Source organism: Marmota marmota, unplaced genomic scaffold (genome assembly GCF_001458135.2).
Source record: "Marmota marmota marmota unplaced genomic scaffold, marMar, whole genome shotgun sequence".
In the NCBI taxonomy this organism is placed as follows: domain Eukaryota; kingdom Metazoa; phylum Chordata; class Mammalia; order Rodentia; family Sciuridae; genus Marmota; species Marmota marmota.
Window position 1 is genome coordinate 561458 of NW_025999872.1, and position 21526 is coordinate 582983.

The 21526-nt window shown below is 37.1% G+C and overlaps 1 protein-coding gene across 8 annotated transcripts in view; it reads left to right on the top strand.

Annotated features, from left to right (window-relative positions):
• The window catches only part of Fbxl20 (F-box and leucine rich repeat protein 20), a 102568-nt gene extending 81325 nt beyond the window's left edge, over positions 1-21243 (top strand). For 5 of the 8 annotated variants that reach the window (XM_048785307.1, XM_048785301.1, XM_048785321.1 and 2 more), the window contains 9 exons: positions 2748-2843; positions 4390-4516; positions 6378-6452; positions 11191-11321; positions 13446-13506; positions 14387-14431; positions 16626-16682; positions 17702-17914; positions 19332-20411. In XM_048785307.1, coding sequence (XP_048641264.1) covers positions 2748-2843; positions 4390-4516; positions 6378-6452; positions 11191-11321; positions 13446-13506; positions 14387-14431; positions 16626-16682; positions 17702-17914; positions 19332-19439 — 913 coding nt within the window. In that variant the 3' untranslated portion in view covers positions 19440-20411. Of the gene's footprint in view, positions 1-2747; positions 2844-4389; positions 4517-6377; positions 6453-11190; positions 11322-13445; positions 13507-14386; positions 14432-16625; positions 16683-17701; positions 17915-19331 lie in introns of all 8 variants that reach the window. The other 3 variants (XM_048785290.1, XM_048785295.1, XM_048785283.1) reach the window with 3 other exon arrangements.
• Positions 21244-21526: the final 283 nt, after the last annotated feature.

A 21526-nucleotide genomic window follows, 5' to 3' on the forward strand; every position in this document is an offset into this window, starting at 1 on the left:
CTACATTCCAGCCCTATTGACTTTTTTTCAACCTCTTAAAAGTGTAAGAACCATTCGTGGTTTGTGAGTCATATAAAAATAGGCTTCAGGAATGATTTGGCCATAGTTGAGCTATAGTTTTATCACCTCTGGAGTAAAAGAGACAAAACAACATGATCATCTTTGTGTTTGATGGCCTCCAAATAATCCACACTTCCTGATATTTAAACCATTGTCTAATCATTTCCCCTTGAGAGTTAACTCACCATAGTGACTCATTTCTAACAATAAAATACTGCAAGAGAGATTGGATGGTACTTTTGAGATTAGGATACAAAAAGATTACTATCCTACTCTGCTTTCTCTTGGGGTTCTGGCTCTCAGGGAAGCAAGCTGCCCTGTTATGGTACCTCTGTGGAGAGGCCTACGTGAATAGAAACTGATGTTTCCAGGTAATAGTTAGCAAGAACCTGAAATCTACCAAAAAATCAAGAATAAGCCTTGATTGGATCTCCTGAGATCTGCTAAAAAAAAAAAAACACCTAAATGAGCTTAGCAAGGGATCTAAACCCCGTTAACCTTTGAGATGATCACATCCAATGTCTACACCTTGATTGTGGTCTTGTCAGAAACCCTAAATCAAATGAACCCTGCTTAGCTACCTTTAGTTCTGACCACAAAAACTGAAATAATACACTGTCATCTTAAGTTGAGTTGTTGTAGGGTAGTTGACTACACAAAATAGATAACTAATATCTAACGTCCATTCATGGTAAAAACAATTCCAAAGAAATTCCCTCAACCCCATCAAAAGCATTTATGAAAAACCCCCTTCTGGGGCTTGGGATATAGCTCAGTTGGTACAGAGTGTTTGCCTCACATGCACAAGGCTCTGGGGTAAATCCCTCGCACCCCCCCACACACACACACACAAAAAAAAAAAAACCACTTCTAAAAATGACTGAATTCTTTCTTACTAAGGTCAAGAACAATTACTACACTTTTTTTTGGTGCTGGGGATTGAACTACATACATCCCCAGCCCAACCACGCTTTCTATTTCACATTGTATTAGAGGATCTAGCCAATACAGTAAGTTTTTTTAATGCATATTGGTAGGAAAGAATAGAAGGAACCTTTATTTGTATATAACATAATTTATAATATTGTATATAAAAAAAAACATGAGGAGGTCTGGGGCTATAGCTCAGTGGCAAAGCACTTGCCTAGCATGCATGAGGCACTAGATTCAATTCTCAGCACCACATAACAGCTAACAACAAAAAAAATAAAGGTATTCTGTCCATCTACAACTACAAAAAAATTTTTTTTAAATCATGAGGAAACTACCAAAAGATGCTTTAATTCCTAAATAAGATAACAAGCTCATTAGATATAAGACAATATACCCAAAAAAAGTCTCTATACATTAGCATCAAGCAATCCAAACATGAAATTAAGAATTCCTGGGCTGGGGTTGTGGCTCAGTGGTAGAGCTCGCCTAGCATATGTGAGGCCCTGGGTTCGATCCTCAGCACCACATAAAAACAAATAAACAAAATAAAGGTATTGTGTACAACTAAAAAAATAAATAAATATTTAAAAAAAGAATTCCATTGCCAGGTGTGGTGGCATATGCCTGTAATCCCAGTGACTTAGGGGACTGAAGCAGTAGGATCACAAGTTTGATACCAGCAATTGAGACCCTGTCTCAAAATGAAAAATAAAAAAGGATGGGAATGTAGGTCAGTGGTAGAGCGCCCCTGGCTTGGATCCTAGTACCAAATAAAGAGAAAGGAAGAATAAAAAAGTACTAAAACATTTACAGATAAAATAATATATCCAGGATTTACTTTAAAATACTGGAGGGAAAAAAAAAGGAGGGGAAATTGGAGCTGGGGCTGTAACACAGTGGTAGAGTGCCTGCCTCGTCCCTGTGAGGCACTGGGTTCGATCCTCAGCACCACATAAAAATGGATAAAGATAGTGTGTGCATCTAAAAAAAAATTTTTTTTAAAGGAGGGAGAATAATAAAATAAAAATGATTAAAAATAATTTTTAATGTTAAAAAGGCCTGGGGATGTAGCTTAGTGTTAGAGGGCTGCCAAGCGGGCATGAGGCGCCGGATTTAATCTAGCACTGCTAAACATCATCATAATTCACAAAAGGTAATAAGTAGCAGTATTACATAACTTCTTTCAGCCCAATATAATTCATCTATGTATACCTTGCAAAATCCACTTCTTTCCTTACTGCCATGTAAAAGGTTATCTCAAGTAGATAGTTTAAGATGTTTAAGTAAATGTTTTAAGTCTGTTAAAAAGCAGAAGCAAAGATTTGGTCCTCATATTTTACCATATATAGCAAAAACTTATTAGCATTCCTGGTGTTCCTGGATCTGAAGAGTACACATAGATCACTTACAGTTCACATAAGTAATTTGCTGTTAATAGCTATTAACAGCTATTAATAATAGCTGTTAATAGCTATTAATATTTCCAAATGTAAATGAAGCACCATCTTCCTCTGATACAAATTCTCGTATATAGTATTGCCATTCTTTGTGAATGGTATCTGCCTCTTCCATGGAAAGCTCCCAAAATTTATAGCTGCTTTTTGGAAGGTATGCAAATTTTACAGTTCTGATATAATTTATATATCATATACACACATGCATGTGTATACACACACATATTTACTGAGAAACATGTATGATATAGTAAGATGTGTTCTTATTTATTCATTATTTTCTCCTCTCTCCATTTTCAGTACATGTACTAGCCTTAGCAAGTTCTGTTCCAAACTCAGGCATCTTGACTTGGCTTCCTGTACATCAATAACAAACATGTCTCTCAAAGCTCTGAGGTAAATTTCTTATACATAAGCATGTCCATTAATAATAATTTCTTAAAAATAACTGAAATGAATTTTGAATTGAAGGTAACTATGTTTTATTCATATATACTATAGTTCTAAATAGGCCTTTTATTTTACCACTTTTCCCAAATTATAATTATAGGAGCTATTCAAGTGAAATGACTAGGGGTAACTAGGATTTCTAAACAGAGGAGCACAGTATAGTTTATACATGAATTATTAGATTTTTAAAAAGACTTACTTTCAAAAAAAGAAAAGAAAATGGCCTGTTATTTTAGCTTAATTGGTTCTAGAGATAGGATTATTTTCCAGGTACTTTGTTTGAACACAGTCCTTCTGAGCTTTTCCTCATTATCTCATAGCATTGTTATTAGGATTCAACAAGATTATATTAAGCAGAACTATAAAAGGTTGTGCTGATGATAGTCAACAGTTTCTATGTTATAAAAATAACTTCAAGGCAGGCATGGTGGTGTACACCTATAGTCACAGCTACTTAGGAGGCTGAGGCAGGAGCATAGCAAGTTCAAAGTCAGACTGGGCAACTTTGTAAGACCCTGTCTTCAAAATAAGATGAGCTAGTCCCAGGTGCTATAGCACATACCTATAATCCCAGCTACTTAGGAAGCTAAGGCAGGAGGATTGCAAGATGGAGGACAGGCTTAGCAACTTAGTGAGACTCTGTCTCAAAATAGAAAAATTAAGAGGACTAGGGGTATAGCTCACTGGTAGAGTGTCCCTGAGTTAAATTTCTAGTGTAGTAAGTTGATGATAGGAGTGAGTACCTCAGTTTTGGAAGAACAGAGAAAGAGCTGTGGCTTATCTTGGACCAAGAGGTTTAGATAGATAGGCTTCCTAAAGTGACTTGTATGGAGTCAAATTATTAATGTTGAAAATGAACTCAAACCTGGATCTCCTGTCTTTATTTTCTGCATCTTTTTGGTAGGCAGGAGTATTTAAAAGATAATGGGCACGACTCGGTGGTAGAACACTTATGTAGCTTGTGTGAAGCCCTGGGTTCAATCCCTAGCATGGGGGCGGTGGGGGAGTGAGGGGTCCGGAAGGAGACAAACTTCTGTAAAAGTTAGGTGGTGTTCAGTGTTTCTAAAGAATAATTTCAATTTTTTCATGCTCCAAATATGAAACTAAACTGATACAAGTGGAAGAATCACAGAAATTCAAAACAGTATACCCTAACTTTAGTCTGCAGAAACAATATTCTAGAAATGTCCCAAATAAGGAAATATACAGAGCGTTTGTAATTATTTTTAACTACAAGTTTAAAAGTTCTCATTAATACTTGATGGAGAATCTGGGTTTGAATCTGAACTTTTAATTACTCTATAAATTTGAACAAGTTAATTTCCATATCCTATCTATAGTTGAAAAACTATACTGTGCTTTGTAGTTGTTTAAGCTGGATTTGAGATGGCCCTGCTGGTGGTAAAGTCCCACATGAACATTGCAAAAGTGAGACCAGTATCTTTGAAATTGGATGTAGTGATATGCTTGTCTCATTTTGTTTTATCCTAAGTGAGGGGTGTCCACTGTTGGAGCAGTTGAACATTTCCTGGTGTGATCAAGTAACCAAGGATGGCATTCAAGCACTAGTAAGAGGCTGTGGGGGTCTCAAGGCCTTATTCTTAAAAGGATGCACACAGGTAATACTCCATGTAATGCTTATGAAAATCAGAGGAACCATGAGCTTTTTGTAGTCATCACCAAGATGTTTGTCTGGAGGGAAATGTGAGTTGTGTGTATTTTTTTTTGGGTATATATATATATATATATATATATATATTTTTTAGTTGTCGATGGACCTTTATTTTATTTACTTATTTTTATGTGGTGCTAAGAATTGATCCCAGTGCCTCACACATGCCAGGCAAGCGCTCTAACACTGAGCCACAACCCCAGCCCCAGTTGTGTGTATTTTTGACCCAAAGATATTTGCTTATCAAGCATAAAGTGTTTTCCTTAGAATCAACGAATGAGAGGATTTAACATCTGACCAAAGATAAATTTCGAGAAGGACAGAGTGGGGCGGCAAAGTACCACTGAAGGAATGTATGCCATAGGCAAGAAGGGTTTCATGCAGCTTAACCTGTACCAAAAAGAAAGTTTCTTTACTGCCGATACTTCAAACTGGATAGGCAAATAAGACAGTCCTGGAAATTTTCTCTTGTTTAATCATCAGGAGTTGTTTTTAAATATGCCAAGTATGCAGTAACCTGTGTTTTATAGTATTGACACTTATCCTCCCAGTCACATCACAAATCCAACATATTTTGTCATTAAAAATTTTGTAGTCTTGGGGCTGTGAATGTAGTTCAGTGGCAGCTTGCTTGCCTCGCATGCATAAGGCTCTGGGTTCAATCCCCAGTACCACCAAAAGGAAAAAAAAAAAAAAAGTACAGCCTTGCTAGGCATAGTGGCACTCAGCTGTAATCCCAGCTACTTGGGAGGCTAAGACAGGAGAAGCTGAAAATTTGAGGCCAGCCTAGGCAATTTAGTGAGACCCTGTCTCAAAAGAAAAATGAAAAAGGCAGGTGATAAGGTGATATAACTCAGTGGGTACAGTGCCCCAGGGTTTTTTGCCCAATACCACCCCGCAAAAAAAAAAACTTTTTAAAAACAATCTTATTTTTTCACAGTGAGGAAAGGAATTGACCAAATAGCACCTAATGATCAAGAGTGAATTTAAGCCAGGTTTGGTGGCACATGCCTGTAATCCCAGCTGCTTGGGAGGCTGAGGCAGGAAAATAGAGTTTGAGACCTTATTTCAAAAGGGAAAGAAAAGAAAAGTGGATTTATATGATTGATAAAGTAGGGCTAGTCTCTATCTTATTTTATTAATGGTATGAAATCCATACTTTGGATTCCATTAAAAATTCCCTCATTCTCTTACTATGATAGGAAGAATTTTGTTGTTTGAAATTGAGCTTTGGATGTATGGCTGCCTTAAAACAACAGCTTGAGCTTCTAGTTATTTATGGAATCCTGAAAAATATTGATTGGAATGCATCATTATGATCAATTACTTACCATCTGTTCTCAGCACTGTAAGCATGCCACTGATCTTCCAGCAACAGATAAACACGATGGATTCCTTTCTTGGCTCTCTGTCCCCAAAATTTGTTTTTAAAAAATCTTCATAGGTGGTATTGAAGTGTGAAAATCATTTTAGCTTAATAATCCCTCTGCAAAGTACTATGAAGTATATTTAACTTATCAGAAGTAAAATCCATAAATACTAAGCAATATTTATGTCATCTTTTCCTTGGTTTGATGATAACAACATGAATTTGATGTGGTAGGAACTGATTTTTTAAAATACTGATAACCCTGCTAATAGTAGGAATTACTTTGTTATGTGAACATAATTTTTTATTTCTGGTTCATTGTTCTTTTGGAACTTGGGTGGCTATACTGAGAATGTATTGATGAATGTATAAATTCTTAAGTCTTTCTCCTTTGAAACATTGTTAATAATATTTTTTTCTTATTTTTTAATGTTTTTAGCTGGAAGATGAAGCTCTCAAGTACATAGGTGCACACTGCCCTGAACTGGTGACTTTGAACTTACAGACTTGCTTAGTAAGCATCCATTCCTACAATGCTTGTGTTAATAATTCCTTTCAGTACTGTTAAGAATTTCAAGACCAGTGACTTTTCCAATACAACCTAAGGGATACAGTAAACACAAAGAGGACTCTTATCTATTTAAGAAAAACTATGTATTCTTTTAAATATATTTTTTTTTATTTATTTATATTTTTTAGTTGTAAATGGACACAATACCTTTATTTTACTTACTTATTTTTATGTGGTGCTGAGGATTGAACCCAGTGCCTCACACGTGCTAGGCAAGTGCTCTATCACTGAGATACAATTGCAGCCCCAAAATTATTTATTCTTAAAAGTAAACTTCAGTATTTAAAATTGCAGTAGCACTTTATAACCAATTATTATGTATTAATGAGTTACAAGTATGAGAAAACACTGACCTAAAACTGACAAGCAAGCTGGATGCAGTGGCACAGACCTGTAATCCCAGCTACTCAGGAGGCTGAAGCAAGAGTATTGCAAGTTTGAGTCAGCCTGGACAATATAGTGAGACCCTGTCTTAAAATAAAAAGGGCTGGAGATGTACCTAAGTGATAAGTGCCCCCAGATTCAATATCTAGTACCAGGAAAAAATAAAAAATAAAAGTTGGCAATCAGTATGTACCCTTTAAATAATTTTCAGGTAATGTCTATATTTAGCACTTTGGCTTGTTCAGACTATCAGCCTTTTTGTGTCTACCCCAAAATGCCTAAATTTTACTCAAATAATTGCTGAAACTATTCAGGGACCTAGAATGTTGACAATAATATCTCTTGCCTAAAAAATTACACATCTATGTTACCTTGGAATAGAAGCCTCTCATAGCAAAGAAAGAAGTTGATAAGGGCTTTCCAAGTATGTGCTTCTGCTTGTTATATCCTCTCCTCCACCTGAAACTGGAAAGCATAGTGGTTGTTTTATTTATGTGATGTGTAAAAGACTACTTTTTATGCAGTTTAAGTTACCCACTCTTCCGTCTTTGAGGAATGGTACTGATGATGATCTAGTTAGCTCCTGAAAATCAAATTAAAAGAATGATACCCCTGCCTTGTTTTGTTTTGAGTGGGGTCTTACTATGTTGTTCAAGCCAGTCTTGAACTCCTGAGCCCAAGTGATCTTCCCACCTCATCCTCACAAATGCTCAGACTAGAGGCATGCACAACCATACCAGCTTTCCTTCTTTTAATTCTGACCATCTTCCTGGAATTCTGACCATCTTCCTTGGGAAGCTGAGGCAGGAGAGTGGCAAGTTTGAAGCCAACTTCAGAAGCTTAATTTTGAATGTTTACCCTGAAAGACTATGCACAACAGTTATAAACATGGTACTATCATTTTAGAGTTCTAGAAGAAAACTGTTGTGACCAAAACATGACTAAAGTACAATCTTTGATTTTTTTTAACCTTTCTTGGCATATTTGGAAACAAAAGTTGGGCCAAGCACAGTGGCTGTGGAGTCTCAGGCAGGAGGATCACAAGTTCAAAGCCAGGCTCAAAAGAGGGTGGAGATATGGCTTAGTGGTTAAGCACCCCTTGGTTCAATACCTAGTAATAGTAGTAGTAATAATAATAGTAATAATAATAGTTGGATAAATTTTACTATTTATTTATTACTGGTGATTGATTATTTTTGGTACCAGGGATTGAACTCAACCACTGAGCCACATCCCCAGCCCTATTTTGATTTTATTAGAGATAGGGTCTCACTGAGTTGCTTAGTGCCTCGCCATTGCTGAGGCTGGCTTTGAACTTAGATCCTCCTGTCTCAGCCTCCCGTCGCTGGAATTACAGGCGTGTGCAACTGCATCCAGCTCGTAACCACTATTTTAAAATTTTGAGACAGGGTCTCACTAAAGTGCTTAGGGCTTCGTTAAATTATTAGCTTTGAATTTGTGATCCTCCTGCCTCAGCTTCCCAAGTCACTGAGATTACAGTGCCACCACACCTGGCAAATCTTACCATTTTTTTTAAGTGTCCAGTAATATTTTTTTAAATTTTTTTTTTTTATGTTTGAGGTTGTAGGTGGATAGCATACATTTATTTTATTTGTTCTTTTTTTTTTTCTTAGATGTTGATGGACCTTTATTTTATTCATTTATTTATGTGTGGTGCTGAGAATCAAACCCAGTGCCTCACACAATCTAGGCAAGTGCTCTACCCCTGAGCCACGACCCCAGCCTTATTTGTTCATTTTTGTGTGGTGCAGAGGATTGAACCCAGTGCCTCACACATGAGTGCTAGGCAACAGTCTGCTGCTGAGCTACAGCCCCAGCCCCACAAATTTTACTATTTTTAAATTTTTAATTAAGCCAGGTGCAGTGGCACAAGCCTGTAATCGCAGCAGCTTGGGAGGCTTAGGCAGTAGGATGGCAAGGTCAAAGCTATCCTCGGCAACAGCAAGGCACTAAGCAACTCAGTGAGACCCTGTCTCTAAATAAAACACAAAATAGGGCTGGGGATGTGGCTCAGTGGTTGAGTGCCCCTGAGTTCAATCCCCAGTACCAAAAAAAAATTTTTTTTAATTTAATTGAAGTACAGGCAATGTGATTTTCCTCAGTACTGTCCTATAGGCTTTTTCTTTTAAGAGATGGCCTCACTTTGGCTCAGACAATCAATGCTCCTACCTCAATCAGACTCTTGTTTGGCTGAGTCTATGGGCATATACCATTGCATCCAGTGAGACTATAAAACATAAGAAGGAAGAGGCAGCACAATCCTACAATGCTTTTTCTTTTTCTTTTTTTTTTTAAGAGAGAGAGAGAATTTTTTAATATCTATCTCTCTAGTTTTTGGTGGACACAACATCCTTGCTTGTATGTGGTGCTGAGGATCGAACCCAGGCCGCACGCATGCCAGGCGAGCGCGCCACCCCTTGAGCCACATCCCCAGCCCCCAATACTTTTTCTATAATATTGTGTAGCACAAATTTCATTGTCCTGCTGAATCTACATGTTTGATTCCTGTTTATCTAGTAATAACGATGCAACATATCATTTGTGTAGCGCTTTTTTGGGTACTTTCACCCATATGTAGACTTCATTATTTTTTTTAAATCTTTATTTTTATGTGGTGCTGAGGATTGAACCCAATGCCTCACACGTGCAAGGCAAGCGCTCTGCCACTGAGCCACAACCCCAGCCCCAGGACCTCATTATTTTATACTGATGACAAATCATGTATTTGCCTGGGCATCTTTTTTTTTTTTTCCTTTCTACTAGAGATTGAATCCAGGGATTCTTTACCACTGAACTATATCCCCAACCTTTTTTTGAGACAGGATCTCATTAAGTTGCTTAGGACATGCAATCTTGCCCAAACTGGCCTTAAATTTTCAATCCTCCTGCCCCAGTCTCCCCAGTTGCTTGAATTTTTATTTTTTTAGTTTGAGACAGTATCTCACAAAATTGCCTAAGCTGGCCTTGAACTTGGAATCCTCTTGCCTCTAGCTTCTGAGTCTCTGAAATTAAAGGCATGTGCCACCAGGCCTAGCAACATCCAGATTTTTTTATCTGTATTTTTTTGTTTGTATGATATTAAGAAGATGCTTATTTAAACAATGGCTATTAAAAGTTGGGTTTTTATTTTTATTACTTGTTGCTATTGTCCTTGCTACTTAACAACATTGCTTGATTAAATAGTGATGGCAGTGGAGCTTTACTTTTAGGCCTACACAGTTAGTGAATCTAGCCAGACAAATTGAAGTGCTGATAAACTCTATTATGTTAGATGTTTATATGTAACTTTTTTATTATGATATCCTTAAATGTGTATTTTTTTTCATTTAAAGTAATTTGAGATAAAATCATTTTAAATAATGTATGATTATATCTGAGTTAAACACAACTATTTGTCTCCATTAATTAGGATGTTCTTTATATTTTAATATTCAAACAGCAAAATGGATGCTGTTTTGAGATAGCAACTATCATCCACAGGTGTTTTGTTTTTGCTTGTTTGTTTTGGGTACTGGGGATTGAACCTAGAGGCATTTTTCTTTTCTTTTCTTTCATCTTTTTGGTACTGGGGATTGAACTCAGGGGCACTCAACCACTGAGCCATATCCCCAGCCCTATTTTTGTATTTTATTTAAAGACAGGGTTCACTGAGTTGCTAAAAGCCTCGCCATTGCTGAGGCTGGCTTTGAACTTACAATCCTCCTGTCTCAGTCTCCCCACCCATCGTGCCCAGCTTGTTTTTCATTTTGAGACAGGATCTCCCTAAGTTACTTGGGTCCTCACTAAGTTACTAAAACTGACCTCAAACTTGCAATCTCCTACCTTAGCCACCTCCTGTGTCATTGATATTACAAACCTGTGCCACTATACCCAGCCAGAGTTTTATTTTTTCCTCCAACCAGTTTCAGTTTGAACTTGTAAATAAATATGTTTATACTATTAAAATACTGCAGTTCTTGTCTGTTTTCTAGGTTTTAAAATCATTTAATTGAATTTACCCCATGCTTATTTCCATTCTTATTAAGTTAAAAGAATCCCATTATAGCTTCTTGCCTTTATACCAAAAGCAAACCCAGATTCTCTTGCAACTAAATCAAAAGGAACTAGAAAGAAGAAACAAAGTGTGTTCATTTTCTTTTAGGTTTACGATCTGATTAATATCAAACCTGCCTAGATTTCTTTTTGGTGTTGTTTTCATAGAGATGTTATTTTTCCTTATTTTTCGTCTGCTAAATTACTAATACCTGTGGGTTTTTTTTTCCCCCTTGTTTTTTAGCAAATCACAGATGAAGGTCTCATTACTATTTGCAGAGGGTGCCATAAGTTACAGTCCCTCTGTGCCTCTGGCTGCTCCAACATCACAGATGCCATCCTGAATGCTCTAGGTCAGAACTGCCCTCGACTTAGGTAAACATTTCTTCTCTAGTGCAAAAAAATCAAGGAAAAAGAACAAAAGTCTACTTCACTCATTTATTCTTTGGAACTTTGAAATTTTAAGATAGACATTACAAGTCATTGTCCTTTTTGATGCCCACCTACTTGCTTTGTACTTCATTATGTGTAATTGGCATGAACCAAGAAACAGCAGTTCCAAAATTCTACTTGCTATTCATACTAGAAAAGAAAAGAAAAAAAGCATTTATTTCATTTCTTAAGAATGAAATAAGGGGGCTGGGATTGTGGCTCAGTGGTAGCACATTCACCTAGCACATGAGAGGCCCTGGGTTCAATCCTCAGCACCACATAAAAATAAATAAGTAAGTAAGTAAGTAAATGAAATAAGGTGCTGGGTTGTGGCTCAGTGGTAGAGCGCTTGCCTATCATGTGTTAGACACTGGGTTCAATTCTCAGGACCATATGTAAATAAATGAATAAAAAATAAAGGTTCATCAACATCTAAAAACAATGTTTTTAATGAAATAAAGATATTTTCTTTAATTAATGCTTTATATAATTCTTTTCTCAAAGGTAATTTTAAAGACTCACTCTCGGGTCATTTATGTTGTAGTTATGATGCCAGGTACATAGCAGACAGTATTCAAAAAGAAGAAACAACTTTACAAGAGGAACTTTTTGTGTTGACTGTCTTTTAGAACAGCCTTATTTTTCTGTGGCTCCTTCTGTTTGCTCATATATGGGATTGGCTGGTTATCTACTAAGAATTCTGTATTAGTATGTAAGAATTAGTACGTAAGAATTCTGTATTAGTATGTAAAATCCATATTGATTTTGTAAAGAGCACATGAGAATCTTGTAATGAATGGAGATGATCCCCATATACCTTTTTTGTTTTGGTTTTGTTTTAAATATTACCTGTATAATACTTAGAAGTTAAGCATTGTTTTAGGTACTTTCAAATGTTAATTCATTTAATCTTCATAACATCATATAATCAGTATTGTTATCATCACATTGTAAATGAGAAAATCAAGCCCCAAAAAGTTAAGTAACCTGCTCAAGGTGTCACAGCCAGTAAGTGCAGGAGCAAGGATTCAAAGCCAGGCAGTCTGCCTCCAGAGCCCATGAAACTACTTTTCTTACACATAATAATCATTGAAAAGCAATAAAATTTTTAAAAAACTTTTTTAGCTGGTGAACATTTTGCCTTCAGTATCAAAATTCCTTCATAGATGATAGATTCGTTTTGGTCAAAATCAATAATATCAGAAGTCTAAAACAGAGTACTTCTTAGGAGATAGGGAAGTAACCAGACCTCTCTCTAAAATATTAAACACTATCCTTTCCTGTATTAAAGCAAGGGGTATTCAGCTCCATCCTCCCTCTAATGATATAACCTCATTATATCATTAGCCTGGAAAGGCTGTCAAATGTGACCATCATAAAATGTGTTTCAGTTAGTTGCTCTTTCATTGGATACAGCATTCATTTCTACTTTTGATTCCCAAGCCTTTAATTGGTGTTTAGGTTGGTGTGTAACAGTTGCTAAATAGGAGAGTAGCTGCCAGCCCAGCTTCCCTTTTCATTGGGTTCCCTTGGGAGCCTATGGGAGGAAGCAGAAAGCTTTCTAAGTATGGATTTTCATATTTGGGACAGACCTGTAATTAAACAGTCCCTTCATTACATTTTTTAAAAGGTATTGAAATCTGAGTGAACCCACATGTAAAACGGAAAGAAAATCTTATTTCAGTAACAGATTAAATAATATAGAATATTTATCACCATTTCCTTTGTTTTCTAGGAGCAGGCTGCCCTCTGGGGGTAAGCAGTATGCCATCAAGAAGGCTTTTAATGCATTTTGGCATAACTACAAGCTTCAATTTTATTCCTCTCTGTTCTTTGATTGCATCACCCTGAAATGTGGTATTTATAGGACCACTTTATGATGACTCCACAACAATAAATAGCAAGATCCATATATAGATTGCTTAGCTATTAATGTCTCTCTATATTATGAAATCCTTAGAGAATAATAAATTGTTTTCTTAAATTTTGTTTTAATAAAACCAATTTTTAGGGACCAATAGCTTGACTTCCACTTTTTTGGTGTTTTTTTTTTTTTTTTTTTAACAGAATATTAGAAGTGGCAAGATGTTCTCAATTAACAGATGTGGGCTTTACCACTCTAGCCAGAGTAAGTATTTTCTCCAGGTTTCATAGGTTTATTTTCTTATGTTTTGTTGGGTATTTTTATTTCAGAAGAACAAGCACCAAGGGAAATGTAGCATGGCAGAATTAGGTGTGTGAGAAGGGGGCCTTCTTCTGTAGCTAGTCTTCCTGAGCATTCTCATGCTACAGCTACAGACCTGTTGATACCAGTAAGAAAACAAACTGTTCTGGAAATTCAGACATGCACTGGGGAGCATGACACTCCTCCATGAAACTAAAGTTCTCCACAGTTTCATAAGATGATAAATTAAGCAGCTGAAAGAAACTTGTTATTTGATATGTGACTAGTAGGTGAGAGCAGTGTTGAAAGCCTGGTTTTTAAATGGAGAGGCTTTAATTATTTTCTGTATTCTGAAGATTAGACTTGGAATGGTTTATAAATCAGTATATAATAATATCATTTAAAATTATACTGACTTTGACCAATGTTATCGAACAAGGGGGAGGTCATTTGCTTTCAGGTAGATCAATGGAGTTGGGTGAAAGCCAGGACACTTAACTAAAGTGAAGCTTGCTTCCTCTCTTCCCAAGAAACAGTTTTTATTGAATTATTTATGTTTGAAAATATCTCTATATTGGCCCAGTGTTACTGTTTGGCACATTTATTCCCTTGAATGTTTAAGATAATAAATATTTAAATGTGGGATAATTGAGATGTTTCACTATGATCAAAGTATAAAATGTGTAATTAATGAAATAAAATAGAAGGTGACACTAGAATGATACCAATTCTGAAAAACTAAGATTTCATCAGTATATTTAATATAAACTTTCAGTTTTCTGGCCTTAAAGTTTTCCCTTGTTTAAAATGGTTGTATTGTATTGTTTGGTTTTATACTTTGTAGAATTGCCATGAGCTTGAAAAGATGGACCTGGAAGAATGTGTTCAGGTAAGATTGTGGATTTATATTCACAAATACAGTGTGATAGAAACTAATTACATAATACATGCACATCAGAATGTCCATTCCCTACCCTAGTGTAGGACACTGAAATACCTGGCAGCCCTACTGATTCTTCATTTATTGATGTGTCTTCTAGGCACACTAGGCAGAAGTGCTTATGGCATAGGTGTTAAAGAACTATGAAAATACATTCCATCAATCATGTCACCATTAGAAAGGACACCTTTCAGGCCATAAAGCTGTTAAGGTATTTTCTTTTGCCAAGTGTGGTGGTACACTACAGTAGTTCCAGCTACTCAAGGGGCAGGAGGATCTCTTGAGCCCAAGAGTTTGTGTCAGCCTGGAAAACATAGCCAAACCACATTTAAAAATAAATAAATAAAGCTGGATGCAGCAACGTATACCTGTAATCCCACTGATTCAGGAATATGAGGCATGACAATTCCAAGTTCAAGGGCAGCCAGCCTCAGCAACAATTTAAAAAAAAAAGATTGGAATGTAGTTCAATGGTAAAAGTGCCCCTGGGTTCAATCCTCAGTATCCCCAAAAATAAAATCAAGAAAGAAAAATACTTTTTTAATTACAGAACAACATTCCCCAGCCCTTTGTTTATTTGTTTGTTTTGTTTTGTTTTTGGAGACTGGGTCTCACTAGATTGCTGAGACTGGCCTCAAATTGGTGATCCTCCTGCCTCAGCTTTCCAAATTGCTGAGATTACAGACATGCACCACAGCATCCAGCCTCTGTTTATCTCTTGTACACACCTGAGTGTCTTCTATGTCCTTTCCAGAGGTAGTCCTTCTCAGTGGACCCGCTCCATCCACAATTTCTTAAAGAATTGAAGATGAATTTGAAAAGAAGCACTGATTTGCTTTCATTCCTGTGATAACTAAAAAAAGCCATTCTTCTTCCCTGAATGTACATAGTTTACCCTGATCCTAGCAGTGCCTATCTGCCTCCCTTGGTAACATAACTAACATCCATGTTATCAATTCTGAGTCATAGTGTGCCTTATTAAAATGAGGCCAAATATCAAGCAGGTCAGGTGGTTCTCACCTGTGATCCCAGTGTCTTGGAAGACTGTGGCAGGAATCTACAAAGTTCAAGACCAGCCTCAGCAACTTAGCAAGATCCTGTCTCAAAATTAAAAATAAAAAAGAGCCAGGGATAAAGCTCAGTGGTAGAGCAACCCTGGGTTAATTCCCTGATTCTACAAAAATAAATAAATTAATAATAAAAAATAGGCCAAATATCCAAAAATTTGAGGATGCTTTGATTTTAATTTTTTTCTTTTTCATGGAGTACTTTGTTATTTATTTATTTATTTTGTATTGAGGATGGAACCCAGAGGCACCTTACCACTGATCACATCCCCAGCCATTTTATTATTCAAGACAAGGTCTCAGGCCTCATTAAGTTTCTGATGCGGTCTTTGAACTTGGAATCGTCTTGCCTCAGACTCCTCCTGAGTTGCTGGGATTATAGGCTTGTGCCACTGCACCCAGTTCAGCACTTTCTTCTGATTATTTTCTTTGATGGTTCCAAGAAGTGGATAGAAGTAACAAGGGGACAACATTTCGATTTCATTTCAAAAACAAAACAGAATTTTGAGCAAAAATATCCAAAGATGAAGACTAGAGCCAGATGCAGTGGATCACCTCTATAATACAGGCTACTCAGGAAACACCCAGGATTGCAAATTCAAGGTCAGCCTGGACAACATAGCAAGATCCTTTCTCAAAATAAAATTTTCAAAAGACTAGAAATACAGTAAGAATGAAGTATAACCTGTAGTTTTATTTAGAATTATGCCTAAAATAAACATGTGTTTCTTTCAGATAATAGTAGCTCAATACTGGGATGTTTGCTTAACATGCACAGGCCTTAGATTCAATCCCTAGTACCATCACCACCACCAAAAAAAAAAAAAGATGAAGGCTTTTAGAGAAACCTAAATGTGTTCAAGCCTAGCCTAGGGAGTTCTTACAGAATAGACTCAGATAGGGCTAGGGTTGTGGCTCAGCTGTAGAGCGCTCACAAATATTTTTTTAAAAAAAGAATAGACTCAGTTAGTCTATGAGAATTAAACCTAAAGATTCTGTTGAAATACAGTAAGAATGAAGTATAACCTGTAGTTTTATTTAGAATTATGCCTAAAATAAACATGTGTTTCTTTCAGATAACAGATAGCACATTAATCCAACTTTCTATACACTGTCCTCGACTTCAAGTATTGGTGAGTTTGACTTTCAAGGTTGTATATGTTTGTTTGGCTTAATCAAAACAGTACTGCCAGGCGTGGTGGCTCACGCCTGTAATCCCAGCAGCTTGGGAGACTGAGGTGTCAAATCCAGCCTCAGCAAAATCAAGGCAGTAAGCAACTCAGTGAGACCCTGTCTCTGAATAAAATACAAAAAAGGGCTGGGGGTGTGTGGCTCAGTGGTTGAGTGCCCCTGAGTTCAATCCCTGGTACTCCCTACCCCAACAACAACAAAAAGCAGTACTGTAGTTCTAGTTAAATAAGATCCAGCTCTTGTTTTCCTCTTAACTGTCTGGCTACCAGTTTTTGGTATGGGAGTATGCTTCTCAAAATTGCCAACTTCCAAAAGATCTAGGAAAGACCTAAAAAGTAAAATGGGGACCAATCAGGCTTTACAGGGGAAGTTCTCTTTGGTACTACTTTGAGGAAGGGATTTTGGTTGATCCTATCCAGGCTCATTGTGGTGTATTTGGTCGAAAGGTAATATCCAAAATTGGGCCAAGGATTCCAAGTCTCTCAGATTCAGAAACCTAAGGAAAATTGATGAAGAGTTACATGTGAGATGTAAAAATTGTCTTCAGCTAATTAATTGTTGGGTCATACCCCTGCACTTGATATTCAATTTTTATTTCAGGAAATTTTGTATATGAAAAGTTTGATCTCTGCTTATCCCCCTAGAGAAGAAAAGTGTTAATTTGGGTAGAGGGTAATTTTTAAAGTTATGTAACTTTGTTTATGAAGTAGTTCATGGTCATTATGTGAATTTACAAAATATGTTTAGAATCACACACAAAAATATCAGTCATTGGTTGCCAAAAGCAGAACCCATGCAACTCTATTTTGCATTCTTTATTTCATCACACATGGATCTAGTGAAAGTTCCATAATCATCAAAATCAAACCAAAAAGGTCTTCTATCTGATTGTACACAAGTTTCTGGCTAACCGACTTCCGGAAAATATTTCAGCATCCTTCTTTGCTCTATTTGGCCACAGAGTCTATCTCACTGTGAACTGATCACAGATGATGGAATTCGTCACCTAGGAAATGGGGCCTGCGCCCATGACCAGCTGGAGGTGATTGAGCTGGACAACTGCCCACTAATCACAGATGCATCCTTGGAGCACTTGAAGAGCTGTCACAGCCTTGAGCGGATAGAACTATATGACTGCCAGCAAATCACACGGGCTGGAATCAAGAGACTCAGGGTAAAAATGGCTTCATCACTCTCCAGCTCTGGTGTTCTCACCACCCTTTCTTTTATTTTCCTTCATTTTCTTTTATTTTTATTTTTCCAAATTTAGATTCTCCTGATTTTTATATTTATTTGGACATTTAGTAAGGAGGAAAAAAAATGGAGAGAAAATGTAAGGGTAGATAGTTTTTACCTGTGGCTCCAGATGGAAATTTAGTAGAACAATACCCACTGAAGAGATAAAGTAGGTCTTCTCCCAGCAGTTTGTCCAGTAATGTCCAGAGCTTAATCACATCCCCAGAGTCAAAAAAAAAAAAAAAGAAGAAGAAGAAGAAGCACATACCAGATTTTGGTTCTAAAGGAAAGGAAAAAACTAATATAAAATGTTTGATTAAATAATAAGATTTATAAATTCAGCCTGTTTTTCCTCTTTACATCAAACCCTTTTTCTGATTTTTGTTTTTTAATTTATTTAAGTACTGGAGATTGAACCCAGCAGCGTTTTGCCATTCAAATGTATCCTCAGTCCTTTTTTTTTTTTTCATTTTGAACCCTGAGACAAGTCTCTGGAATTACAGACATGATCCATCACACCTATGTTCTCCAGTTTTGTTAAAAACAGTTATCAAACTCAGTGGAAAGGTGTCTGATTCTGTGAAGAGTGTGAACAATGGTATTCTTAGAGAGAATTTTTTTAATATTTATTTTTTAATTTTCAGTGGACACAACATCTTTATTTTATTTTTATGTGGTGCTGAGAATTGAACCTGGGTCATGCCCGTTCTAGGGGAGCGCTCTACCGCTGAGCCATAATCCCAGCCTGTGATCAGTGGTATTCTGAAACCTAAGTGAGCAGTTGCCACAATACCCTTGGCATCAGAATTTGCCAGTTGAGAATAAATGTGACCTTAAACGCCCAAGCTAGAAAGCAGGCAGGCATGGAAGTGAAGGCCTGAGGCACACAGCAGGCACTCTGCCTCCCCATGGCTGCTGACCAACCACAGAGCAAAAGCAGTCGGCCCCTGTCTCCTGCTAATAAAATGGTGACAATTTAAAAAAAAAAAAGTATCAAAGTTATGAGTTGAGCTGAGCATAGTGGTACACACCTGTAATCCCAGGAATTTGGGAGGCTGAGGCAGGAGGACTGCAAGTTCAAAGGCAGCCTTGGCAATTTAGTGAGGCCCTGAGCAACTTAGCAAGACTCTGTCTCAAAATTTAATATAAAATGGGCTGGGAATGTGCCTCAGTGGTTAAGTACCCTTGGGTTCAATTTCTGGTACCAAAAAAAGAAGTTATGAGTTGACTTGATTATTTAGAACAGCATAGAAGGGGACAAATCTTCTGCCCTGCTTTCATGTCCATTCAGCCCCTCAGTGGTTTTTCTCGGAAGCAATGTTCTCTATCTTAGTAATGTTTTTGTCTTGTTTCAGACCCATTTACCCAATATTAAAGTCCATGCCTACTTCGCACCTGTCACTCCACCCCCATCAGTAGGGGGCAGCAGACAGCGCTTCTGCAGATGCTGCATCATCCTATGACAATGGAGGTGGTCAACTTTGGTGAACTGAATATTTAACTGACACTTCTAGAGTTACCGTGGAGTCTCTCCAGAGGAAGCAACCCGTGTTCTGGACAAGGATTACAAAGTGAGGGCAGTGTTCAGATCCCCAGAGCCACACATACATATGCATACACACCCTTACTCCCATCCACTCTAGCTCTGTGACCATGGGACTAAAATTTGTGCTGGCTTTAAGTGGATTGGTAAAACTTAACCATTTCTGTTGGACATGCCCGGAAGAAAATCATAGGCCAAGGTAGAGGGAGGGGGCATTCCAGCAAACCCATTGTTACTGCTACTGTGGTTTCTTTATTTTGTTAAGGGGTTTCTTTGGGGATTTTGGAACAGTAACTACAGTCCTTCAGGGTCAAGGGAAGCATGGAAAAACAACAAATGATGTATCCAGGGACCAGAAAGAAAATTTATTTGCATCCTAGAAATGGTAGCCATCCATTTTAAGATGACTACAGAGCTTCTGTGCTTCCTGTTTCTATGCCAACATGCTGAGCATGCTCACAAAGAAGGCTTGTCCATTCCTGCCGTGTTTTAGTATTTGGCCCAGGGGTTTCCTAAATGGCTACATTGAAATCACTGTGGTCCAAATATGATTACTTATTCACTCAAATTGTCACTATCTGTATCACACTTATGCATCTGTCTTCCTTTCTCCCTTCCTCCTTCCTGCACTTTTGCTCAGTCTGTCATACCTGTTCATAGTCTGTCTACTCACACTCAACTGTTACTCTTTTGTGTTTACAGTTTGCATTTTGAATGATTAGTTGGGGTTATCAAACATTTTTGGAAAAAAAAAAAACATCAATAAATATTTTTTTAATTCTAAATTTTACCATTAGGGGACCCTGCCTGAATCTTTGCCAGTCTGAAGGGAAATCTTAACAAAAGTAAGAAAAGTTATGAGAAGAAATCAAGCTAAACCTATTTTGATGAAAACAAACTTTGCCTTTTCGTTTCTGTTTTATCTTACGATACATGATAATTTGCATGATATCCCCAGTATTCCCTTTGCAAATTTTTTGTCAAACTCCACTAACTTATTAGAGAAATGCAGTTAGTGAAGAGTAGATGGCAGATCCCAAAACAGCCTGAAAGTACCAACCAACCAAGCTCAGACGTTAACGATTAACATTATCATATGTTCACTAAATCTGGGCATGATTACCTAACTTGTGTCTGAGAGGTTATTTTGTTTATCAGGAATGCTGCTAGAGGATCTGTGCAGACTAGCCAGTCAGTTTCTTTTTCCCCCCATCATAGCTCATCAGGAATATAAGAATGGCCATATAACATCAGTGTTGACAGGGTAAGTAGCCAAGTAAAGGCATTGGAGCAGCTGAAAGAACACCCTGAGAGGAAGTAGAGTTTAATGTCTGTCCAGGCACCAGAGCTGAAGGAAGGAGTTCAGAACCCATGATTCAAAGTCCAAAAAAAAGTCTCCCCCCCCAAAGAAAATCATAGGGGATGAGGGAAAATTTCAGAAGATTTCTGAACCCCAAGGTTAGAAACCTTATGTAATTTTTTTAATAGGGTGATTTGGGGCAAGGGATCTTTTAAGACATTGATGTGCAATCCACTATGATATTAGATCATCTTTTGAATGATCCTTATTATTAAAAGCCTTTTTTTTAAATGCCGAAGGTACTAGTTCTACCAGCATATATAAGAAAAAGTCTGATTTATTTATCCCATTGATGTAGAAAATGATCAAATGAAAGGGTCCACATTAAATGTATTTTACCACATTAAATATATTTTAAATCCTATTTTATTATGCCCTTTTAAAAGTTCAGATTATTTTTTCCATTTCTCCTTATCTTCTTTTCAAATTATAAGGAATATTTATTCTCTTTCTCTCCCTCTTGTTTTTTTGAGATGGGGGTCTCACTATGTTACCCAGGCCGATTGTGAACTCCTGGGTTTAAATGATCCTCCCAAGGAGCTGGGCCTATGGGCTCACACCACTGCATCCAGCAGGAATATATCTTTTTAATTTATTTTTGTTATTATTTTTGTATGTGACTGGGGATTGAACCCAGGGACGTTTTA